Raw genomic sequence first — 26,782 nt, 5'->3', positions numbered from 1 at the left:
ACCGGAAATTCGCAAAATACACGACTCCCGGAAATTCAGGAAACGAGATTAGTGTGAAATGTTAAATCGCTCCATTGGGACTATATTTCATGGGCTTTCTTAACTAGCTCCATCACGAATGCTTTTAAAAACAGTGATGTAAAAGTAGATTTAGAGAGCTCTGAACAATATTCCACAACTTTTTCCCTTCCAGAGGGTTTTCAGGAGCTTGAGCGTCCTACAGTGTTCGGTCATAGCTGGCATTTACTTAAATAAAAGGCATGTGGACAAAAACGAAATAAATTCCAAGGATGGAAAAGTTTTCATTTCAGCTGCAATACTGCAGTTTACTTCTGAAGTAGGCCATTTATTCCGCAGTACAAACAGCACTTAAATGAAGGAACTTCCTGGGTAAATTTGCAAGAAAGTATTCTCTAAACCTCGAAAGTCAGCGTTCTGAATCGATTGACCCACATCGGGGGCCCAGGGGGGATGCTCCAAAGTATCCGGGTTATTTGGAGGGCATTAACCCCCTTAGATGGCTTTAAGAGACCGTAGAAATGAAGACTACTAAATGGTCTTTGCTCTAAGACCCCTTAAATGAATACTATAAAAATCGCTAAACTTTAACATTTACCGCTAATTCAACGCAATTCAAACTACACATTGGGTTATTTTAGTCTCCACACCAAACAGAAAGTAATGAAACTTAAAGAACGTCCTTGCTTCTCCTATGGGATAACATTGAATGTTGATAATTTCAACAATCCTAAACCATTGTCTGAGTGGCATTTACTTAAATTTTTCAATTATCGCAGAAAATGTAGATTTCAGCACCTTTACATTGCCAATGAATTGTCGTGCAATGATTGCTCAATAGAGCTTCGGGCTTTTCATGAAATGATATTCATGCAGCGTAACTGAACTATTGAAAGTACATCTTTAAAATCCTGATATAATCTCATTAATAACTTGGAAGTATTAATAAGATGGATCCAAGCGAATCAGAGCATAACTAAAGAGAGCTTTTCAACCGATAAGCAGCTATCATGCTTTTCATTCGAGTTTTCATTACGGATAGAGTTTTAAAATTAATGACCTGCATCAAAGCCAATTTTTTGCACTTTTTGTTACATAACGAGGATTATCTTTCGCTGGGGACAACCTATTTCTAGTCGAATAATAATTAACTATTTTAGAATAGCAGAAAGTCGAGTTTTCGCAAGTGCAAAGTTTGCAGTCAGCGGTTTAAGCACACACGTTTCTAAAATAATACATCAATTATTAATAGAGATTTTACACGTTACTTCTACAAATAAATAAATTTTCAAAATTAACAACAACAAAAATGATTCGTCTCAATTGTGTTTCATTCATAGTTTGTTTAAACAATTGTTGGGTATTATGAAATTCTTGCCAATTATTTATTAATTCGGTAAAAGACTGAAACGCTCTGAATACTGGAATGTCGAAAAACGTACGAAATGCACAAAATATTTCTCGATTCACCAAACGAACGTACATGCGATTTCTTCTATCGCAAGGATATTTTAAATATACAGTCGAATATAATTAACAAGTTAAATATAAGTCGATCGCACAATGAAGTAAATACATCAAATACGAAAATAAGTTACTTATGAGATAAAATTTCGTAGTAAATGAGTTACTAGTGATTTATACGTTATACGCTAGGATTTTACTAACCTCTTGTATTTGTAGCTGAATCGGCAATTTTCTGGAAAGCTTCTAGATAGGCGGTAACTGCCAATATGGTAGCTCTGCAAGAGAAACATTTTTATTTCCAATTTATATATTTTAGAAGCACGCATAAGAAGTACTTAATTCTTTTTTATTTGAATTTAGTAATTGATTAATTTAAACGTTTTACATAAATTATCTTGAAATAACTCGAATTTTTTATTTTCCAATTTGATGTTAACTAATGTTCTAAAAGAAAAAATCAAGTAGTATATATAAATGCAAATTGAAAAACCAAAGTAACAGTTCACCTGCTTTGATATACATATATCAAAAAGTAATCAGTTTTAAGAAAATATATAATAATCAATTAAAACCATATAGAAAATAACTTTTCCATTCCCTTCCTTAAAACTTTTCATGTTTCCAAATTATGCAGATGACCTTTCCAGCTGTTAATGATCTAAACTCTTCCGACTACATATTTGCATTAAAACATTGCAAAAGTAATCTATTTTTAACTTACTTTAATGAGGAATGGAGCTTGGTGGCTTTAGCAATAAGATCCTCCCACAGTGGCATGCCATTCTGAAACAAAACAACGTTTATCATTGCTTTTTCATCCTTAAACCACACGAAATTTCCATTAGATTTAAGATTGGCTTGAGGAATGACATTTAAGTCAAGTGACCGCGAAACATTGTAAAAAAACGGGTTTTAGATGATTTAATAACACGTTTGCTAAATATGACCGCACCAAATTCGACCATTTTTGCCGCACAAAATGTTCGAAACCAGCTTCCTTATAAGAATGCTTGTCTGTAACTAAGAAAAACTCGTGTAATTAACACAAAGTACAGGAATCAAGTAAAACGACTTCCAATTGTGTACTCAGTAATTTCTATAAAATTTTTAAACTGATAAAATGCTTCCATTTTTAAACGAAAAAAGTCAAGGAGCCGTCATTGAACCTAAAAGCTGGACTATTCCTGATACTATTTTTAACATCTAGTATTCTGGACGCGATCCAAAAGGTGTAAATTGAAGGAAAGTAAATAAAGATTGTGTGTAACTCACGCTAACCGACACTGCTTGAAATTATGACCCAATGTCTTCTTTACAGCTAATAAAGGTGCACATACAGGACAGTTGTTGGAGGCTACAAAACATTTAAAAAATCCTTCCTAGAATTAGTTTTTGGTTGAATCAGAAGATTTATTTTAAAGATTATTGTTTCACATTGTTGGTCCTTAAATTAAACTCTTCCCACACACTATATAAAAATTACTTTATTTTTAGCAAGAAACGTACCACAAAACATCAGAAAATAGCAATTTTTGCAATTGTTCGAAAATGGCAAGTTTTCTTCAAATTGCGGTCCTTATGTACCGCATATAAAACTGCTTGAAATAATGTGACATCTTAGTGACGCAAATGCAAGCAAATTATATCTTATTACCAAATTACTTGATAGTGTATGGTACGCCTTAGAAGCCTGGAGTCGATTTACATGTTGTATAAAGCCGAGTATAAAAGTGTGTTAATCAGTGCTAAATGGAGCGACTAGCTGGTTTAGATATTATATAAAATGAATTTAAAATTAGAATCTACTAGGACAGCAATAAGTGCATCTTATAAGACATTTCAATAAACTGAGAAAAATCAGAATAATTTCTCCTTAGTAAAATGTAAGATATGTATTTCCTACAGTTTCAGGTCAAAGACAGCAACTTGAAATTGAACTTTACAACAGTGTCGTTAAGGTTCAACGATTTACGGTAAAAGTGACTTGACCAAGATAATGTCAGTGGTTTGAAATGGCTTAATGGGTTTATAGGATCAAATAAAAACCCTTGAGAACTTTGAAGCTTGCATTTTACAGTAACAGCTAACATGATAGTTTCATGACATGAAACAGTAAAAGTCTAGTTTAGAAACGGAACAAGTAATAGCGTAAAACAAACAGAAGTGAACAATAGTAAGCCATTGTATGCCATGGCTCCGATCGGTTTACTAATAGATCATTTCGCAGCAAATCTTTGAATCTTGAATTAAAAAAAGAAAGTTGATTTACTTCAGAGGATAAAATTTGATTAACCCAAAGTAAAACAAACAAAGCCAAACTAACCGAAGCTAAACCAAACGAACCCGAACAAACCCAAATTCAATATTTTTTTCTCAAAGATTGTAGATCAATTGTAAAACGTATTCAATATCTTTCAGACAGGTCAAAGAATAATATCGTCATCTCTTTGTTATTTTCGAAAACCATTTTTGGATTTTTTTTTTTATTATATGTTGGCAGTGTCTGTGTGTCTACAAAAACATGCAATCGATTACAAAAGGATAACTAGACATTTGTATTTAATTCAAACAATAACTGTTTAAACAAAGTTTTAAATGCTTTTGTTTCGAAAATGAACCATTTGCTAGGAAGACATATTTATGATAATGCCGTTTAATTATGTAAATACAACCATTCTAGAAAACACTTTTTGTATCTGATTTTCGTTTGATGTATTAACACATTTATGGAACACTCAGTTTATATTTATTTTTTAAGCGCGTCGAACAAGTTGGTTACAAAATCACACTTGCTTAAACCATCAATAGAATCCCTGTTTCCTTATGTTCAACAATATAGGCATGATCTAAAGAATATTTAATCTGTAAGGACATTTTCTCTGATGGAAGTTGATAATTCAACTGGAACACCCGTAATAAAACACGCGATGACAAGCTTGCTTTGTTACCAGACTCACAATTTTTAAACAATTTTAATAACGCTTTTGTGAACATTGCTGTTTTCGTAATTGTTGAAGTTTTCACAACGGCTTAAGTGTACAAAAAACTCAACTAATCACAAACAATCTCAAAACATTATGACATTTTCACTCATTCAAATCAAATTTAAAAAAAATAACCAAATCGTCACCAAAACTTAAACTTGAATAATTATATATCCAAACAAAAATCGAAACTTTTGCATAAATTTGAAATTTTGCTTTAAACAAGTCGGATTTTGCGGGTCTAAAGAGTCCGAGGAATGTAAAAAGTTCTATAGGCTTTCTTTATCAGGAAATTCAATGAATGCGTCCCGATACGTAATATCTAAGAACGTTGATAATTAAAGCAAACACCGAATACAGAATAATCTAAAAAAAAAAACAAGAAAGAGATTCAAAACATTTGTAAAACACTATTCGTTGGCCAATTACGTAACAAAATCATTCCTCAACCGAACACATACAAATCCGATTTCCGGTGCAACGAAATATAAATCAAACTCCTGTTTCAGGCGATTTAAAAACCACATTTTACTTTAAAATAGACCGCCGTATCCTGCGATATTAATAAAGAGTAGTTTTGCGGGCCATTCTTGTTTGAATCAGAGCCAGATGGTGGATTATGGAGCAGCCAAGTGTCACATATGGCGAATTGTTTAAGACATTTCAATGTGTTCGACTCCAGCACTGTTTATATTGGCATCAACAGATCGTTTTTCAAAACTCGAATTTGTTGGTGTTGTTGAATGGTTTTAAAATTTTCAAAAAAACAAACAGGGCAAGTGGATGAAAGTGAACATTTTCCAGGGCGCGAAATGACACGGAATCTCAACAAATAAACAACGTTCGATTTACGCAAAGGACATTTCTTTGTAACAGTAACATTTCACGTCTCAATTATTTTTATTTATTAATTGATATCCGATGTAAGGCGATTGATTATTGGTTGAATAAGTCAAAAGTGCCAACTTTCCATTCATATGATAATTAAATATCAGTCATAGAAGCAGCTAGTAGACCGAAACTTTAAGTTTAAATTGGGGAAACTAAAGCAAAGCGATAGGATTTTAACTAATACATTAAAGCCTTTTACGTACATTATCATTTAACTAATGATCAATAGTGCTAATGAAACCGATCCTTGGGTATAATTAATACAAAACGTCAAGCAATGCAAATCGAAAATTACTTATTAAGTCTTCCGACAAGCGAGCGGACATTGGCAATCTTTTATTAACATACGGAGCGTGTAATTTTCATATCACTTTTATATTTTCTTGCTGTCGACTACCTACTTTTAAAATATACTTCGGTTTGTTTAGATAGGTAGGCCGCATAACTGATGTCGTATTTACTTGCTGAATATAAATAAAGGCATATGCATGCGTGGGAAACCTGAACAAACTAGGGTAATGCGCTTAATTCGTTGTTAATAAGTGTATCGGTGAGTAATGATGAAAATAATGTGAATAATAATAATGCAAAAGCTTCCAAATCGATACTATTCCCTAGATATGATGTAGAATGAGTTCATAATGGGATTCCAAGTAACGTAATTAATTAGAAAGCAGATGACTTATATCTAATAATGTTTGATATAGATAGGTATATAAATTTTTATCAGTAGTAGATAATTCAACATCCCAGAAAATCGGGAACGCGTCTAATTAAATGTTTTACAGGGTCATATGAAATTCGGTTGCATATTTTGACATTATTTCTTATTTACATGTTATCTTCAATTCTCATCTCATTTTATCTAAATTATTTCACAAGCTGACTGAACAATTGAGGCAGGGTGAGCCATTTCAATGTGAGACACTCTTAAAATCTTTATTTATCAACCGATTTCAGCAAACTTTTTTGTATTAGCATGTAACACGGTTCCATAAAAAATATAACATTTTTCCGAAGTCAGCCATAACTAATCAACAAATTGAAGTAACCGACCTGTGGGTGAAAGCAACCAGACTTTAGTCATTTGTCTCAACTTTTCGCGCAATTTTGTTGAAAAAAATTACAAACATACATCTGGTGTTCTCTGCGGGTATGATAATCCAAAGGGCCGTTCTTCTCAAGCGACATAAAAAATATGTTAGATTGGACCACAAATAATTTTTTTAAGAAACTTTCCTCCTCTTAAATGTGTTCTTAAATTCAGTATCGCAATGTTCAAAATTCCCGACTTTCACTAAATTTAAGCTCATTTTCTACATGGATTAGCTTATTATCTACGTTTGGGTTTTGAAGCCATTAGCAGATAAAATTCACATTTGTCTTGAAGAACCGAAAGCTTCTTTACTAGAAGCTTTTGAAACAAGCGATGTGAAATTGCATTTTAACAGGCTGAAAGGCCAGGAATTTCGAACAATTGAACATGTAATGTGACCAGCATAGGGAGATATTGTATTATTAAGAATAACACAAATCATACAAATTAATGCAAAATATTAGTTAGTCGGAGTTGTCATTATTTACGTTTATTACATTATTACGGTTAATTTAACTTTTTACATATTTTCATATTTATAGCCTAGTTCCTGGCATCGACATTAAATATTACAAATATATTTTATACTGTGCCCTTAACAAATGAATAAACTCAATTAAAATTCGGTGAATTTTCTTTTTAAGAAAAATATTTTTTACAATCTTAAGTGTGTTACAGAGGTTTTACAGCCACCCAGGATTTGATTTGCGCAATCCCCCCCGTTGGTCTATTAACTTGCCCCATTACTGTAAAAATATCTGAGAAAACATATTTTTAACATGATTTGAGAAATTATGGTACTCATCCATTAAAGTTTGAGAAAAGTGCATTCGTCGTTCTGGATCGTTTGCATTTAATTCGTGTGTCAGATGTATTTTATCAAGATGTAATTTTTCTAATTGCAAAACATTATGTAGGTACCTATAGACAAACGAGAATTATCGCAGTAACAGAAACAAAATTATTTGAATTTAAATTCAATCGAATGGACACGGTGTAAACTCTTTTAATTAAGTTGTTTAGCAAAATCAAAAACATTCAAAAGGTAATCTCAGAATAAAGTAAACCACACATTTCAATTACAATCCTCAAAACGACCGTAAACGCAATTTCTACTTTCATTTTCCTTCAAATCGTCAATAATTCTTAGTGGTCTTTTTATTCCCGCCTATCAAAAGCTTCTCAAGTTTAATCTCACATCTCTTACCCTCACGCTAGGATTAAGTATCTCAGAGCCTATTAGCTTTTATGGTATTTAAAACTGTTTACTCTCTGCAGAAGGAACGTAAGCAGCCCAATATGGGCATATGGGCAATGAAATGGGTCTTATTACCGGTAATGACTGGTTGTAAAATTTGTCGATGTCGGTGAGTGAGCTCAGACGAATATGAAGCCAATTGAAATAAAAATTTAATGGGAGCTAGTTCTCGACTTTTATAGCAGGATCTTTGAGTGTTATTTTAATTATTATTTCAGCAGAGTTCGAGGGAAATAATTAAATAGGGTTGAATAGCTCATTTGTGCTTGCTTTTTTACATTCACTGAGTATGTGACAAACCGTATTTAAATCTGGTTTATTTAAAAGGTATTTTTATTTGGTTTCATTTACAACTAACATAACAATTAAACACTTGACTTAAATTTGCGAAATTGTTGATTAACATGCAGTATTTTGCAATTGAGCTGTTAGCAGACGTACTAAAGAACCGTGGCCAATCTTTGACAAAAGCAATCTTTAGCGTTACTGTTACCTTACCCACAAAGTGTTATTTTACATGAACAGTTAGCCGCAAGATTATTCGCCTTTCTCTTAATTCAATTTTGATCAGCGATTTTTATCAACTAATTGAATTTATCCGATTTTGCAAGAAAATATATTTTTATATATGTATTAAGTATAAAAAATATTAAAATATAATTGTGTTTAATTCAAATATTTATTTGACTACCTATAGAATGCGGAACTAACACTCTTCTGTGATGTGAATTTGGGTTTCCATCTAATTGATTTTCGGGCATTTCAGACATGAAAATATTAGTAAAATCTGGAAAGTGTGGAATTGGGTTTGCATTGACAAAAAATTAGACTTTCAACTGAAACGAAACATATTTTCCAACATTATGTCCGAATTAAAAACCCGGGTAGATCTATGTAAAAAATACTTAATTATTTGTCTAACCTTCTTCATGGGCGCAAAGGATCGATTCGTTTACATTATTAGGGGAACATATCTCGTATTCTTCGCTTGACATGTAGGGTGCATTCAAGCTGAAGCAATAAGATAAGGAACGATCTGAATTTGTTTTTCGATTTTATTTGAGTCGTCGCAACAGGGGCATTGGCCAATTTCGACTAATAAAAATAAAATTATCCAAAAGATTTATGAGGACGTGCAAATTGTGGATGATTTGTTGAAGCTGCTGCCCAATTGTCCCTCAAGTCATAATTCCACAACTATTTGATAGCCGTTACATGATATCTACCAGTTAAAAACGATTAGTTAAACACTTTCTATTAGTTTAATAAATTGCAATTATTAAGTACCTGTTTCCAATTTAATCTGATGATAGTTTATACATATATTAGAGATCTCAGCGTGTAATGTTTATTTCAGAATGAGTTGTTTAAACCACTGCTATTGATTCAGTAGCTCGGTGCAGTTTAGTAGATTTTTACATGCAACAAGTTAGATTATATCATTTGCTACTGCAAAACTAAATAGCACAATTTGTTTTCTCAAAATATTAAAAAATTCGTTGAAACAATCTGAATATTAATTGTTTTATTTATTGATCGTTCCATGTATAATTGTTGATCAAAAGTATTCAGGTAAAACAATGTTTACTTTATAAATGATAAATTGATGTGATAAGTCAGAAGTTAAATATATAAGTACATCGATATTGTCTTCATAAAAACAACAATGATTAGCAAGAATCGCTTATTTGATAAGATATTGAGTTTTAGGTCAAAACGGAAATTAACGACATGTGTAAGTGTTCAGGTGATTACAAAAATGATTTGTTCATTTGTCGCGCTCCACTGACTTGAATAAAATGTACAGAAATTAGTTGTACAACATCTTAATTCAAAGAGTTTCAACTAGATTAAGCCTGACTTGAAAAACTTGTCTTTAGGTTTAAAGATATCTACTAAATCCAGTTGCCAAGAAAACCAAGAAGCCTAAAAAACCAACAATATGACGACTAAAAATGCGAAAATAAAAATAAAATCGCTATACAAAATGATTCGATATTCGAAGATAGGCGTCATCCCACCGGAGGTCTCAGGCAATTTAGGGAGTTAAATATCCCAGATCTAAGAAAATCTGAGCGAAACGTTTCAATAGCTGTTCATGCCTGGTTCGGGTGCTTCAGCGGTCTTAACTTGTTAATTAATAACAACGTTCGGATTGCACATTCAAGAACTTATAGATAAGGAAAAAAATAAAAACGAGAAATAAACTTAAAAATAATATAATTAAACTACGTATCCTCTAAGTAAGCTTCAGTAACCGTTTAAAAGGAATGACGCCAATAGTGAATCACCCCGAATTGTTTCAGCGATGTAACCAGTCAAAAGAGTCACTGAAGTAGATATTCCTATTTCACTAAATAATATGACATATTATTGTGTATTGAACAAATATATTTGCCCAGAATTTAACAGTTTCCCAGAAACATGATTGAATTACCCAATTGAACAACTCACGTACATATTTAGATATTCGATAAGTTCGTCAGCGTTTCCAGACTATTATCCATTTTACATAATATATTTTTTTCGTTTTCAGCAATAAATGTACCTCTTGATTCTGATTCTCAACATTCTGACGCCTACAAAACATATTTGAAAGCATTCTTCTGTAACGAAGATTACTGTTATAATATGTGGCAGATTAAGTTTGAATCCCTGTATAAATAAGACAATTTCAGCTCCAACCCATCAGTGAATTTTGCTTCCTTTGAGTTAGTTAGATATCAATTTATCGATGCATTTGCCGTAAGGTTGAGTATACATACAATCAGTTAATAAGTTCACAACAAATTCAGAATCCGCATTTAAAAACATGTTTTTTGCAAAACATTTAAGGTCAATTGAGGGTAAAATAATTATGTGAAAACGCCCTCATTAACGAAATGGCGCAATTAGTCGACGTCCAATTGCGGATATGCGATTTTAAAATGCTGTCATTGTTTAAAGATAAAGTTGAAACTCATGAGCAACATTTAAAAAGCCGCTTTCTGGTCAGAGTAGTTAAAATTAATTATTGTAATTTTTTATCACTATTGCATGCAAAACGCGTTTGTCGCCTGATCAGATATAAGCGAGGATACAACGGTTATTTTTTTAAGGGGAATTGTTTTGTGCCTTTCTATTAATTGAACTTTTAATACTCAATTAACTGAAAAATAAACTGTACTTATATCAACTATAATGTGCAAATTCATAAAAACACACTTTTGAAGTTCATTATTCTACTCAAAAGCTGGTACCTATTTAAAGAGCACATTTTAAACTTTCTCAACTACACCCACATGGTAATATGAAGATTATCTCTGCATATCTATAAGGAATCCAGGACGAAATCAAACTAAATATGCATTTCAATTGTTCTCTGCAATTCCTTTATAAGCATATCCTAACAATTAAATAAAGTAATAGAAAACCGAGTGGAAACATATAAATTACAGGTTTCTTCAGATCCATGGACCCAGATTGTGTTATATATAAATTATACATGAATGACTTATTTTACCTTATTTTAACCAACTAGGTCAACCGTATTTCGAGATGGATACTGTTTCCATTTCAAGAGAGTATTCAGATATATATTTTTTGATTTGTTGAACAGTTGAGCGAATTCACGCCTTACACGCACAAAGACTCAAGACTACTAAATAGTGGAATGAGGCCACAACTGTGTTGTCGGAGTTAATGTTTTACAAATTGAAAAAAAAACTAACTGTTGTTTAATTCGCAAAAGCTCTTGACAGCAATGTTCAAGAAATATTTACTGCTGTGTTATAATTAAATAATCCAGGGCATTTATTGAAAAGCAACCAGAAATTCAATCCTGATCAATACCCAACCCTCCCACAATAGCAGAATTACTCCTACAAGCTCAATTAGCAACTTCCCTAATATCTCTACACTTTACACGACGTGGATACTCAAAGGAAGTCGTTATTGGAATTGCGAGTTATTTTCTCGCCCTACGCTATATAAATTGAAAAATCTCTGATTTATTTGGGTCACAGAACATGGCAAGTAATTGCCTATTAGGTGCCTTTTTCAGTAAAGTTACCAGTCGATTTATAGTTAGAGTGCTAAGAACCATTGGCCCGGCTTAAATTAGTTTATGTCTCAATTCGCATGAAAGGAATCAAGCTGAGTCAATATTCGAGTGAGTGAGAATTACATTGAAAAAAGTTAGTTTCAATGAGAAGACAAAGCTTTAATGGAATGAAATAAATCGTTACTGAGGGTTTTCACATGAGCGTGACAAATGCCTTATAAAACAGACCGGTAAAATTTTATATTTTTTATCTACCACTGCTTAATATTTATTAAAACAGCGTTGACCAAACAACAAAACTTGCAAATCAATTTAAAGAATAGCTTTTTTGAATCTCACCATAACCGCTTTACTATCATCATCATAGGCATTTTTTTAGACTTTGTCGAATGTTCGTACATTATTCTGAGTCTCATTTCTGTAAAGATTTAACTTTAACTTTCATGATTGAATAGATGAACTGAGAGGATTTAGTTGAAAACAAAGTATACTTAGTGATACCAGGACCTTAAAATGCATGCTTAAAATTACTGAAATGAAAATACAAAAGTAACTTGAAGTAATCAGGTTCAAGCAATGGTTCAAAATCAATTAATTGCGTTTAACTGATTTTTCTCGGTTTTTGTCTAAAATCCTGACTAATTTAATAATAATGACTAATTTAATAATAATTTTCAGGTCCACTAACGTTTTAATGTATATCCCAAACCAGAACTTATAGATTCCTTTCACATGGCTAGGAGTGTCAAATAAATCACTAGACCGTGCCAAAAAAAAACCGAAATCCACATATTACAAGCATCAATTGGGCATTTTCTTGACCTAAGTAACTGTTAAAAACAAACTGGTTGGAATCGATTATTTTCGGATTCGCGAAGAAGCACAAGACAGATGGCCAACCATTCACATGTGGTAACGCAGTACTGTTAGCTGAAACACGTTACCTAAATTCGAGTTTTTGTTATTAGACGGTAAATAACTGAAAACGGTGATAGTTCAGTGAAAAAAGCTTTTGATTCCGTCTGGTTTATGAACATCTGCCATGAAAGAAAAACATTAATAATACACATACTTAATGAGCTTCAAATACACATTCAATGACGCCATTTATTTCACTTTATTTACAATCAATGGCTTTTTTTCTCTACAATCTTCCAGAAATTCGCATTCAGAGCAAAAAAATATTGAATATTGAATAAACTGGTTAAATTTCTGAAAGATCTGAACATTAATAAAGTTGTTTTTAATAAAAAATTTACATATTTTTTCGTGGGGTGCCAACCTTAAATATTGCTTCACTTTGCAAAAAACTAATCACAGCGAATTTAATGATATAAAATTGCATATATTTGTCTTCTAAAATAACATGCATAAAATTCAAAACGTAGTGAAGTAACAGATTTACTTTCAGCGTTGTTTCAGCTCAAAATGTATTGAATAAAACGAACAGCAGAGAATATTTGGTATTTAAAATTAGGTTACTTTGCCAGTGAGTATTTCCCGACCTGTTAGATTGGGCAAACTTGATCATTTTGCTTTTGAACATTTTCAGGGGTCTGTTATTCCAAAATTAAGTTTTTATGAACGATACGCATGGCAACTTTTCTATAATTGCTTTTGTAGAGAATATGCAAATTAAAATATCCCAAAATATGCCAGTTGTTCACAAAAATAATCATTTTTCAGAATAACTTGTACATTAATAAATAACAAATTACCTTAGCGAACCTAAGACCGACCATTTAAAAAAAAAATAAATCAAACGTGTCATAAAACAATTTAACGTTCGCTAGCTTTCGCTGTTTTTCGTGTTTGTTTATGTTAAAAAAGTGTTTAGAAGCAATATATTGAATGTTATTTATACTTTTTCTTACAGACCATCCATAAAAGAAACTATTACTTAATAATGTTATAAAGTAGTGATTTTCAAGAAACTGACGCATGACTAAACACTTTCCGCACAGTTCAGAGCAGTTTTGAATCAAGCCATCAAGAAAGTGTTAATGTAAATTATTGACTATTAAGAACTTTTAACTAAAATAATTTATTTCCAAGATATACCGCTGCTCATACGGTCATAATTTCAAAGAGGCACTGCATTAGGATAGCAACAAATCGATTTAAGCACATTCACACATTTACTTATTTTTCGATTCGATTCGTTTTGTTATTGACAATTTAATCCTCCAAATAAAAATGCTGATTGAATGCAATTTTTGAGATGAGACTTAAAGTCATTTAACAATTAAACGACATTTATTTAAGTAAAATGATTAATACATTTACGAAAAATTATAGCTCGAATTATTTACAGACACCAAATACAAAATGTTACGTATGCCGTATTACAGATTACGGTAGGGTTTATTTTTCTAAACAATTAAAGAAAATGATCTGTGGAGCATGAACGGTGTGCAAAAGTTGAAGCCAAATCCGAATTTCGCTCCATAAAGTTATTTCGACTTTCCATCTGCTAGGCGCCCGATTTTTTAATCGCTGTTAATTTTTAAGTATTGTTGTCAATTACTAATAATTTATGGATGTGGCTTTCATTTAAGTGCTTCGACCTTATCAACCTGCTTTTTCTTTAGAAAGTCAATGTAAAGCGGTCGAAAATGATTGAACAAAATTAAATAAACTGATTTTTTTTATTGTATCTCAAATGCTGCGAGATCAATGCAGTAAATTGGTACCTACTTCAAATTATTACACCAAAAAACATTAAGAGTGTTTTCGATAATTGAAAGCAACAATCAACAGCTCCATTCAAAGCAGCAAAATATCAGTTTGAGGTGAGAAATAAATGCTAAAGTTTCGAACTGGTTTTTAGGATGCTTTTCCTTTGTATTCGAAATATTAAGTATTAATAACTAGTAACTTAATACTCAACCAAAATATTATTTTACCGCTTCAAGTATTCTGGAAATATTTTTAATATCGCAAATTAGTATTTTTTGCTTTCACCACATCATCTACGTCTAATGGACTATAAACTTGCTAACAAACTAACGGTTTTAAGTTGTATAAATTGTACATAGAAATAAATACTTAATATGTAAAAGAAACAAAAAAGCATCTCGTAAATAATGTCGAGCTAAAGCGATCATGATGTTAGTGGCTATGGGCTAAATAGTAGATATTTTAAGGAAGTTGCCCATTGACATGAGGGCTAGAAGTGGCATACACAAAATAGGACTGAAAATACTGTGTTCAAGATAAGACAGGCCACTGTGGAGATAACGGAAACCGTAAATTAATCGGCAAAATGGTTAAACTCTTAGACAAAGAAAAACGAAGAAAATAGTTATAAAGTCAGTCAGAAGTTTTGCGCGTGATTCCCTTCGAAGTGGTTACCCAACTACGTTTCCTCCTCATCATTTTTACACGCACTATCGCGATCGAGCAAATGCATACTGCTGATGGTAAAATCTTGCTTTACAAGTAAATTGTACTCTTCTTCTTACATGCCACATAATATAATCAAACGCGCCCTATAAGTAAGACTTTCAGCAGCGCAATAATAATACACCACACTCCCCTTACACAGCTACTTAGGTAATGATTTTTAATGGTTATAAACACCGTTACTCCGATACAGATATCTATTTTTATTTTTATTACTGGAGAAGTCGTCTGTTTATCAATAAACAGAAATCGCCGGCCGTAGTACATGATTGTCGGACCGAAGAGTTCTTGAGTTGCAGTTGCTGATCGTAAAATTGTGCTAAACGAGGACGTTCACATTTCGTTGTTTATCAACAGCGATCAGTGCGTCACCAGCATATTAAATGGTGAAGAATTGGTTGGCGGAAGTTCATGCATGAATATGCTTTTTAAATGTATGTGGGGGACCTGGTCTTTACATAATACATAACACAAAAGCCCTGCTAGAATTAATCATTGGTAACAACACGATTTTACGCCAAATTGATTACAAATCTGCACGTAGGAAAAATGTATATTTACACCAATAAACCAAGTTAATCAGTTTCTCTTCCTTACTTACCTTAAATTAGGTGAAGGGGTATAAATGCTGTAATGATTTCAATCAAACATCGACATAAAATCAAAGAAAGTTTTATCAACTCAGATACTGATATCCTTCATATATGTAGTAGGTATCCCTCATACAGAGATAATTTAAAAAAAAAAACAAAAAACAAGAGTAACTCTATGTTAAACAGGAACCAAATCATCCATAACACTAGCGAACATCAAGCTTTGTCATTTTCTTATAATACATATCAAGGAATATGTATTAAGTAGGTATGTACTTGAATATTTTTTTAAAATCATGTAATAGTAGGCAAGCAGTTGTTATAGATGTTTTTTCTAGAACTCGAAAGAACACTCCCTAACATTAGTTTTTGTAAACACCTGTGTGAGTTATCGCTATAATTAAGTATACAGCCTTCTTATACAATGCAGTGTTCAAGCCTTGGGGAACACAAAACATTTTTCATTTATAAAGTTAAGGAATGCATATTAGCACTAGAAGCCCAAATTGAAGATCAATATAGAATTCACCAACTTGAATAAAATTACCTCTTTTTCAAAAATTGTTCATTTCAGCGATATCGTCACAGAGTACCTACGCTTTTTATTTAAAAGGTATTACCTATACTAGGGTATTAAGGATAATCCTAATAGGTGGAAATAAACGAACGTCCTATAAATGTACATCCCTACATATATTTTATTAATGATATTTACACAAAACGTTCTTTACGAAAAAATTGGATTAAAAGTTAGTTCATTATTCAAGACAACTCCACTTCAGGCGCTGTCATGTTTTATATATTTCTCAAGAATAAACAGAAAATAAAACTAAAACGAAATAAAATAGAAATATATTTTTGTTTGTTTGGCTCTTGTTTGCTGGTTCACACGGTTGCACATGCAGTGATAATAGCTTAATTTGTTTAACTGGATGGTTTCAGTATTGATGAGTCCCCATCCGAAAATGGTAAAATTATAGAAAACTTAGAAATTATTTTATTAGATTGATTCTCAAACTCCTATCTGACTGAATTATAAAAGTATTTAATTAATAGCTCACAAATTCAATGAATCGCTCAATCTATCACATTTGAGCAGTTAAGTAAGACACGCTTTGTAATTCTCGTCCAATTACTTAGATGCTATGCTATCTTCTAGAGAAGTTTTACGAAGTAAATAATTCTTCGTCTGCTTGCAGATTTGTAAACCACCGAAGCAGATATCGTTCCAAATAAAATTACGAAGGATCAAAAGTGTTCGGCTTTCACGGCTATTCCTTGAAAGTGGTGAGATTTTTGCGTTTTGTGGGCGTCGTGGAAAAAATGTCTTCTGATGTTTCGTACGCACGAACGGTGTTGCATCTTCAGAGGTGTTTTGCTGGAGAGAGCTTACACTGCACTTGAGCTTTCGAGCGCAACTGCATTGTGCCCTTGAGCGCGGAACACCTCTGAAGATTCAAACCGCTCGCCCTAGAGAAACGTCAGGTAAAAATTTATTGACGACGACGCTCAAATGGGTCAATAACTGGCCAGTTTATTAACACATTATTCTGGCTATTATTAATTCGCTGATATGTTCGATATTAATATGCATGCAAATGCGTTGCCACAACTAGGTGCTAATCTAATACGACATTATGTAAGAAACAATAATATAATAAATAGTTATTGCCTCATTTCTTTCAGCATGTGCCTACCATCATTTATCATTGATTGTGGACTAGGTAGTAACAAGTAGGAAGTACCAAACTCTAATTAAACATTAATCAAATTGCATTAAATGCTGAATTGTATTTATCAAAAAGGGCAGATAACATAGCAAAACTAGCAATAATTATCACAATATCACAATAAAGAGAAGTTAAGTACTATGGCAAATTTTTGTTAAAATGTATAATGTAAATATATATTTTGGATTTTAAAATAATGAAGCCTAAATTGTAGGTGGTTGTGCAAGTGGTATCACCGATAGATATCGTTATGCCATCCTACCTACCTTCATATCCATAATAATTTGCTGGAAAAGGCCTCCCAGCCCTGACTCCTTGTCAATGGAAGTTTCCATGTTTTCTCACTTAAAAACTGATCACTCGCGTAAAATCCACATTCGCATTCACAGTCTGATTACGAATTAAAAACTACCCGATTCTCACAAAACTCTATAATCAGTTCCCAGAGTTCCATCTTTTATTGCATAAAAAGTTCTATTCTCAATAGAGAACATCGAATGATTTCGGACTTTGTAGGCGAAATTTGCACGATAACTGCACAGTGCTAAATGAAACACTATTTCTGAAATTTTTCCTCATTCATTGGAAAACAGTTTAATTCGTAAAAATGCTGTTTTCAATAAAAAAAAAGGCAAATTCGCGGAAGACAAACACGACGACCATTACACTTTGACGGCTGTTTTCGTTCCGTCACTTTTTGCCCCCCTCCACAATTCAAACAAGCTCGCAATACGAGGGTGAATGAAAACTAATCTAAACCACACTCTCCTCAACCATTCGGTCTATATTTCTCTTTATTTAATGACGTCTAATAGAAAAAGGCAAAAGGCTATCGAAAGTACAGTAATTCTCACATGGGAAAGCAATAGCTTTCCGGCAATTTACATCTTTTATCCTTCTCGCGAGCGTCGTTTTCATGTATCTTTTGTTGCCTTTGTTTGGTGTTGCGCAAACACAAGCAGAAGAATGCACCATTTTGTTACAAATAGCTCCGCGCCATCTGCGCGCTGTCGTCAACACTTCTCATTTCGATTAAACACTGTCCCTGTAAGCACGAATGAAAACTCTCAAATAGTAATGGCGTCGTCGCGCATTCTATTGTTTGGCGGAAAAAATGTAAAAAATTTTGTAAATTTTCCATCTAAAGCACTGTTAATTTTAGGTTCTTGGTTGTATTTATAAATTTCTTTAATTAAATTATCATCGTCTCTTTGAGATAAACTGTGGTTTGTGAGTCAAGTTTACTGTAAAAAGTCATTGATTTGGAGGCCAATACCTAACCTAAATATTTGTTTATATTTAAGATTTACCTTTAATTGTAAACAAAGGGAGTTTTAAATTAGAAAGCAAATAATTTAATTGTAGATAACAACCCACACCTAAGTATGCGTTTCTCTTATCTATATTCATCAAGTGCTTTATATTTCATTTGATGACAATGTGAAAATTTTCCGTTTGGTGTTATTTTCTCGAGATGGTTCAATAATGATTAACCGTGATTAATAACTAAAGCCCGGTTAATTAAACTTTATATTCAGTAAATTGTAATTGTGCCGATAATAAAAAATGCCTCGCAAGTATGACAATAGGCGAAACTACAATGTATACAGTAATTTTCATGTGGTGGGTATGGATAAGGAAAGAGACAGCATTTACAGTATACCCTTCTGGATCGGGCTGTTAGTCTTTGTTTTTCTATGGGGAATATTTGGTGTGGTTTATTTGTCAGATGCAGTATTGCCTACAGCTTTAGAAGTTGCTGATGAGGTAAGTCACATTAATAAAATTGTTGTTTTTATTTCCCATTGAGCCCAGATATGTAGATAATCAACTAGAGAATGACAAGATTTACTTAGCGCGCCGCCCATAAGTTTGCAATGAATCTACCAACAATTAGTTAGTGGCTGTTTTTTAAATAATTGATGATTGTCCTGTTGACGAGTCCAAGGTAGCACCGTACGTGAAAAAGACGTGGTATTGAACGACGAAGCAACCAATGTGATCAGGTCATATCGACATGATTATCACGATAATATCTCCCAGAGAACGTTTCCAAACGAGGTACTCAGCCTCACCAAAACATTAAAAATCCCACTTTTCGTGTCGTGTCTTTCCATAAAATATTCTTAGAAAAACTGCATCACAGTTTCAATCGAAAATTGCGTGTCAATATAAACGGATATAAACCTTCTGAAAACTACAAATTGATTACAGACTTGTAAACTTGTAGACAAACTCAATTGTTTACAGAAGTTTACATAAATAAACGTTGAACAGGAAATTTTTATTTTATTAAGAAAGTTTTTTATTATTTACTATAGTGACTACTAGATATCCTGTCGAAGTTACTAAAAGTTGGTGAATTAAAAAAAAAAATGCGTGTCTTTTCGGTCTCGCAATTCACAATGGCCTTTTACCCCTTTTACCCCAAAATCATGCTTCCAGTGTCGCGCAATAAAATTCTTAGTAAACTTCTGAAAAACTTACGAAATACACTTCCAAAGCCATAGAAGGTGAGCATCAAAAAGTGAATTCGAAGTCGGAAACTTCGGATTCACGGGCTCAGAAATTTGTATTTGTTTGAATGTTTGTAAATAGTCAGGAGAAATGTTTGCTATATTTTGTAATAATAATAAAATGTATTTTCTCAGAAAACGCGCTGTCCTTTACATTATTTGTTAAACTGTATTTTTCCTAGACTGATTATCCAGATTCATTTATTACCGAAAGGGCCGTCAATGACCTAAACTACCTTACAAGTTTGGGCCCAAAATTGACTGGTAGTTCTGAGAATGAATATGTTGTGGTTGAATATCTTTCAAACACAATAAGCTCCATCATTTCCGAATCGCATCCAAATCAGTACATCGAGTTTGATCTACAAAATGTAACAGGTATATGAGTTATTTAATTATTGCAAGTAGTAGGTTTTATTCGGTTTCTCTCGTTTATTGGCGCTTTATTGCTTGATCATTAGCTCTTTCCCCATTTGGTGAGGCCTTTAAACGAGCATACAAACAACTACTGAAAGTTTTTCTCTGATTTCCTTTTTTCTCCTTAGGTGGATATTATTTGGACGATATAGCAGGATTCATGAACGTTTATGATCGAGCTCAAAATGTTATCGTAAAATTACATGGCGCTCAGAATGAATCTCAGAATAGTCTATTGGTTAATTCGCATTTTGATACTGTTCCCGCTAGTCCAGGTAACGTTAAGCTTGAAAATGCTCAATTTTAATTCACCAGCCACAAATAAACGAAAAAATATTTCCGGCTGCAAAACAAGATTATTATCATTAAATTACACTTGAGAAAATCACTAGTTATTGATGGAAGAATAAGAAATATAAAACATTGTATCGCAAATATACATATAAGTAAACCATCTGTGAAATATTCAGGCGGTAGCGACGATGGAATTAATGTGGTGATTATGTTGGAAATATTGCGCAAACTATCTCTCAGTGAGGAAAGGCAATCACACAATATTATATTCCTTTTTAATGGTGCCGAAGAAGCTCCCTTAAAGACTGCTCATGGTTTCATTGCTCATCATAAATGGGCCCAGGAGTGAGTTGGTTTTTTATTTAAATCCAAGTAAATTATGCAAACACATATTCATTAAGCCTAAGGAATACTAATTAATCGGAGCTAGATTATTGAATTTCTCAATCAATTTTTCTAACACTTTGTTTAAGGTGTAAAGTGTTGATAAACTTGGAATCTTCTGGAGCAGGGGGAAAATTGATTTTATTCCAAACAGGACCCCAAACTCCCTGGTTATTGAAATACTACCGAAAAGTACCCCATCCTTATGGAAGTGTTTCAGCTGAAGAAGTATTTCAAGCTGGAATAATCCCTTCTGATACGGATTTCAGGATTTTTAGAGATTTCGGGAATTTAGTTGGTAACGTAGTATGGTTCAAATTGCTTGTGAATAATTAAGTAGCATTACGCGAATAAAGCTATAGTCTGTGTGTTTTTAGGCAACATTTAAATCTAGTGTCTATCTACTGTGTGATATTTCTAGGTGTCGACATGGCTTACTACAAAGATGGGTATAGATACCATACGAAATATGATGGTTTCGACAATATTCCTTTGGGTTCTTATCAACATGGTGGTGATAACACTCTAGCTTTGGTCAAGTATTTAGCAAACGCTCCAGAAGTTGCAGGTGAGCGTTCTTAACCGCCCAACTTAAAGCTCACTTTTCGGAGTAATAAATATAGTAACCGGCAAGTTTTGGTTTTAATTTTTCAGAGCAAAACGGATCGATTGGCAATTCAGTTTACTTTGATGTATTTGGATTGTTTATGATCGCCTACAGTAACACGACGGCTATAATTGTAAATATTTCCACTGCAGTTTTATCTTTTGCAGTTTTAATTTACAGTTTTATCATTTTTGGAACAGGTATGCTTGAACAAAATATCATTTAGCGCATTTATTGGTTTCTTATTTTGCTAGTAATTAGTTTCCTTTTCTTCTACTTATATTATACTGTAATTCCCAAAAACGACTATCAGTCAGCAGATGAAATGCTAAATTTATTAGATACTTATGAGCCGAAGGTAAAGTTCTATATATTTTAGGACTGAAAAAATCAACTATTAAATTTTATCTTTTTACCGTTCTGGCTATAATATTTGGATGGATTTTATCGGCATTGTATGTAGTTGGACTAGCTTATCTACTGGATCCATTAAGTAAAACGATGTCTTGGTATGGAGCGCCATGGTTCATTTTTGGCCTTTATATTGTTCCCACTTTTGGATTATCTGGATTTTTGACTTCGTTCGTTAATAATCGAGTAAGTATAAATTTTGACAATGGGATTGGCTTTTAACTTACCACATTTATAAGAATATTAAATATTTTCTTTCCTGTATACTTGATACAATTCAAATACAGTAACTAGTTTTTATATATTTTGATCTTAAATCGCGATAATAAATGGCATGAAAACGTAATCTATATTTGCGGATTTATTACCCATTTTGATCCCAGCATCGATCTAAAACCATACGTAATTAATTCAAATTATTTTATTATTATGGTCATGTGCGGATTATTGATAAACAATGAATAAATGTAGCAAACAAAATGCTGTTCTACTTTTAATCAAGATTTTTTAGAGAGGGTGTAAAAATTGATTAAGGGAAATGTCGGTTGGTGGTAAATCGAAAACACTTCAAATGAACATGGTCCACAAGAGGATCACTTCCAAGTTTGGAAAGTGAAAGCGCAATTCTCAAGTAATATTCAAGTAGTAAAGTAAACTTTACACTTTAAACACTTTACCTTTTTTTGAGAAAAAATCACAATTCTATACCTAGGCGCGTTCAAGAACTGCATAAGAAAACCGAATACTCACTAAACGGTACTTCTGAGTATTGAAGATACCTTGAGTGTGTTTCTTAACACACACTCACGTTAAAGTATAAAATAGCCCATATATTACACACCATACACATTTTACATACCAAACGGATTTTACATATCATTATTACAAGTTACACTGGATAACATCGTTTCGCTAATAGAGAGCAGTACAACAATTTTCAGAATCTCTCATTGGGAGTGCGGAGCCAATTACAGGCTCATTTACTTCGATTGGTGTGGACTTTCTTGCTGATTGTTGGAACTATTTTGAATATACGTTCAACATATATTATTATGATTCCCGTTTTATTCAGTTCTATTGGATTTCTGGTTATTAACGTTTTCCGATTGCATCGTACAGGTAGGCATGTCTATTCTTGTAAATTTATTAAATTGCACGTTGACAAAAACCAAATTGATCCACCAGAACATGGTGAAACAATGAGTACATTTCGAACAATTTCTTTGTAGGCCGCTCGTTTTAAATGTTCTTATCTGCCTACAATTTTTCCACATTTCCATCAAAAAACATATTTATTTTCAGTTAGAGTTTGGCTAATCATATATACTGGTAGTTTGTTAATCCCAATTGCTTATATAATATACCAAGGATGGTTATCGTTGGTTTGTTTTATACCAATTACTGGCAGATTGGGATCTGACAAAAATCCGGAACTGTACATTGGGCTTATAACGTTGTTATACACCTTGTTAGCTACATCGCACTTGGTAACTAACAATTGGAACTTTTTTTCCTTTGTCAAAGGGTTTAAAACGAAAACTTTAATTAATCCCTAAGTGATTTTTAGATAATTCTTACAGCTCTATTAAGACGGTCTCGATGGTATTATTTGGCACTTTCAACCACGTTTGTCGTCTTTTTTGTTCTACTGTTTACCCCTATAGGGTTTCCTTACAGTGGAGACACAAATGGACCAACAMCTCAAAGGCACTGGATTGCTGTATGTATTTTACGCTTTATATAATTTATGYTAGTGGTTAAAAAAAAAATTTAYGTTGGTGGTGTACTCTTGGTTTTACTGTTAATGTCTTTACCAGAATTATTCGCTATTTTTAATCTCGCTCACACTTTATCAGTCATTTCTATAATCACATAATAGCCCGTATATGTAATTTTTTTTTGCGCCTTCAATTTAATTTTGCAAATATATATGTATACGATTTTAGCATACACATAGACAATTTTTCGATAAAACTGCGAATCTTACTAGAAACAATTCTGGGATTTTATTGCTGAATATGGATAGAAATTCGCCCAACGCTGTAAAGGCATATGTGCCACAATTAAAAGAGCCACTATCGATAGAAGATGATTGCAACCAATATACTTTTTGTGCAATGCCGCTTACTTTGGGTAAAGCAATCAAAAGAATGTACGCGTTTGATTGATTATGGTCTATCATCGAAATAAATTGCACACTGTTTTAGTAAATACAGCTCTTGGATCGTTGCTAGTCAGCCAAGTTTTCCTGCGAATGAAACTTTAAAATTCGAAGTGGTGTCAAAGGATTATGTAACCTCTACTCGTTTGAAGTACTTTCTTCGAATTACAGGTAATTTCTCTCTAATATCTATTTGTTGTTAAGTAAATGAATACATTTTGTAGTTATCGAAGAATATCAAATTTCATCAGAAGCTAATTTATTACGTGTTCTTATTAAGCTAACTATAATAACTAATAATATAAATAACTAATTTACGAATTTGCCAGACTTGATTGATTTGTATGTTTTTTTAGAGTTTTGTTGAAATTTTGTATTATTTCAGGACCTGATAGGCTTGAATTCTACTTCACACCGAAAACAAACGCAACTTTATTAAGCGTCTCGCTTATTGATGCCGTAGAGCCGACCAAGTTTACATTTAAGGATCGTTCAGTTTATGTGGTTTTGTATCAGTTGGGAAAAGGCGATGGTAAGAATAGTAAACATATTCAGATTGCTAAGAATTCGGAAATTGAAATTTTCTTTGAGTCGTAAATAAAAACTGGCAAGTTTTGCATCATTTTTCGCGTTATCCTGAATTTTATAGTCATATAATTTAATTTGCCATTCTGAAGCTTACATAATTTTTGTATTATCGATAGGTTATAAATATCGGAACATTTTAGAAAAAGTCCGGTTTCGATAATTTTTACACTACTGTACAATAATATATCTATTACTAATAAATAATTAAACGGAATAATTCAAAAATATACCTCGTTTGAGTAGGATTTCCTAAAATTGAGACTGTTTAGGTTCAAACGTAATAGACTTTGGTCAAATATTTTGCGAATGTTTATCATTATATCTACATTTAATCTTTTGAATTCATTTACAATTCCATGTTGAAATTTTACATTTGACTTTGGCATCGACTTTATGATATTTGAATATTACTTGAATCAATGTTTGAGAAGTTATTTTGAGATGTGAATTTCATTAGGCCATCGTGTATATTAATGCGATCTATGAATTGGCGCGCTGCGTTTGTCAATATTTCTAATTAGTCTGTTATAAGTCGATTAGTACTGTTTACTTGTAAAAATTTTAGGTACACCTTTAGAGTTCAATCTCGTTATGGAAATACCGGAAAACCACCAGGGCCCAACTGTTGATTTGGGTATATCTGCACGATACGTTCACCAGGCTAGGATTGAAAAGAATGCGGAATATTTAGAGTTTTTAAGCAAATTTCCAGATTGGGCACACCTCACATCCTTCTTAGCGGCCTATCAATCCCATATTATATAAAAGAGAAGACTGGAACAGAGTTCCTGGTAGACAGGAAATGATATTATTATTTGTATTGTTGTTGTTGCTCAACAATTGGTGAAATGTTTCTTTAGTGTTATCCTTTGCCACTTGGTATTCCAATGAATAGTTGTAACATTTTCTGAAGGAAGTTTTTTAATAAATAAATAGTTTTGGAAAGATAAGGAAGTTTCTGATTGTAATAAATTAAAAAAAAAATACAACTGCAGCAAGAGCCAAAAATATTGGTGCAGAAGATCTCTCTCTATTTCTCGGCATTCATTTGCCAACCAAGATACAAGGGACGAGAGAAGAAAGTACCCGTGAAAGTGTGGCCTAGAAGAATGTGTTCGTCATGGCGACTTCATATCTTTTATTTTGCTGAAGATATAATATGTTATATTGTCAAGGCCAAGTGTCTAGCTTGATGCCATTCTTTTCAACCAACCAAACGAATTTTTTATTGTCGGTTTTCCGTTTCACTGTCACTTTTTGATCGCTGGTCTTGCGGGATAACGATTGCGAAATGAACGGCTATTACGAGGGGAAATTTGAATCGGAACAACAGAGATTAACCAACAATCACGTGCTGTTTTGAAGGCGGATTTTTAAGAAAATTAAGCGAAGAGAAATTTGTTGATGCGACCATCGCAACAGTGTTGAATTAAAGTATTGTGACTTCCTGGCCGACAGATAATCAGATTAATTTTCCAGAACCATTGTTCTTTTCAGTATTCATATTGTATTCAGTTTTCAATGTCGGAGGTAAAAGGTATTTTTTAGAATAAATTTAGAAATTTGGCAGCGATTTGGCGCACGAAAAAATGTGGAACGTTTCTAGATACATTCTTCATAAGGAGCAACAAAAGCACAACTAAAAAACTGTTGTGTAAAAAAAAATTGGAAATAACATTACTTCACGCTCTTTACCCAAATAAAGCATGTACATTTAGAGTTGTTTCAAATACAACAGCGAAAGTAGGAATATTTGGTGGAAAAAATTGGCAGGCCAACTTTTAGTCGTTTAACTTAGAATTGAGCGCAAAGTTCATAGAAATCTTCTCAAGCTCAAGAGTTGAAGTTGCAATGGTCAACACACACTTACTTTTTATCAATAGCATCCAAGATTTATTTAATTTACTTAGTTAACTAAAG

At 32.7% G+C, this 26,782-nt stretch overlaps 2 protein-coding genes across 10 annotated transcripts in view; one reads left to right on the top strand and one right to left on the bottom strand.

Annotated features, from left to right (window-relative positions):
• LOC109545133 (protein MTSS 1) overlaps positions 1–26,782 on the bottom strand; it is a 103,869-nt gene that overhangs the window by 38,510 nt on the left and 38,577 nt on the right. For 7 of the 8 annotated variants that reach the window (XM_019915634.2, XM_048667383.1, XM_019915637.2 and 4 more), the window contains exons 1-3: positions 17,751–18,203; positions 2,207–2,268; positions 1,687–1,760 (exon numbers count right to left, since the gene is read on the bottom strand). In XM_019915634.2, coding sequence (XP_019771193.1) covers positions 1,687–1,760; positions 2,207–2,268; positions 17,751–17,819 — 205 coding nt within the window. In that variant the 5' untranslated portion in view covers positions 17,820–18,203. Of the gene's footprint in view, positions 1–1,686; positions 1,761–2,206; positions 2,269–17,750; positions 18,204–26,782 lie in introns of those variants that run through there. The other variant, XM_048667384.1, reaches the window with a different exon arrangement.
• Positions 18,593–25,812, top strand: LOC109545135 (endoplasmic reticulum metallopeptidase 1). 2 transcript variants are annotated; one of them, XM_019915639.2, is made up of 15 exons: positions 18,593–19,251; positions 20,183–20,378; positions 20,546–20,692; positions 20,888–21,056; positions 21,185–21,393; positions 21,517–21,663; positions 21,750–21,902; positions 22,082–22,299; positions 23,040–23,232; positions 23,416–23,600; positions 23,681–23,833; positions 24,060–24,265; positions 24,321–24,445; positions 24,660–24,806; positions 25,428–25,812. In XM_019915639.2, exons 1-15 carry the CDS (start codon positions 19,051–19,053, stop codon positions 25,625–25,627), a joined length of 2,649 nt encoding a protein of 882 aa, XP_019771198.2. In that variant the 5' UTR covers positions 18,593–19,050; the 3' UTR covers positions 25,628–25,812. The 2 variants fall into 2 exon arrangements, with proteins under 2 accessions (XP_019771198.2, XP_019771200.2); XM_019915641.2 differs by having other exon boundaries at positions 18,594–19,251; positions 23,055–23,232.

This window comes from Dendroctonus ponderosae, unplaced genomic scaffold (genome assembly GCF_020466585.1).
Source record: "Dendroctonus ponderosae isolate FM_Combo_2020 unplaced genomic scaffold, Dpon_F_20191213v2 Dpon_F_20191213_6, whole genome shotgun sequence".
NCBI lineage: Eukaryota > Metazoa > Arthropoda > Insecta > Coleoptera > Curculionidae > Dendroctonus > Dendroctonus ponderosae.
This window is presented reverse-complemented; position numbering and strand designations above follow the sequence as displayed.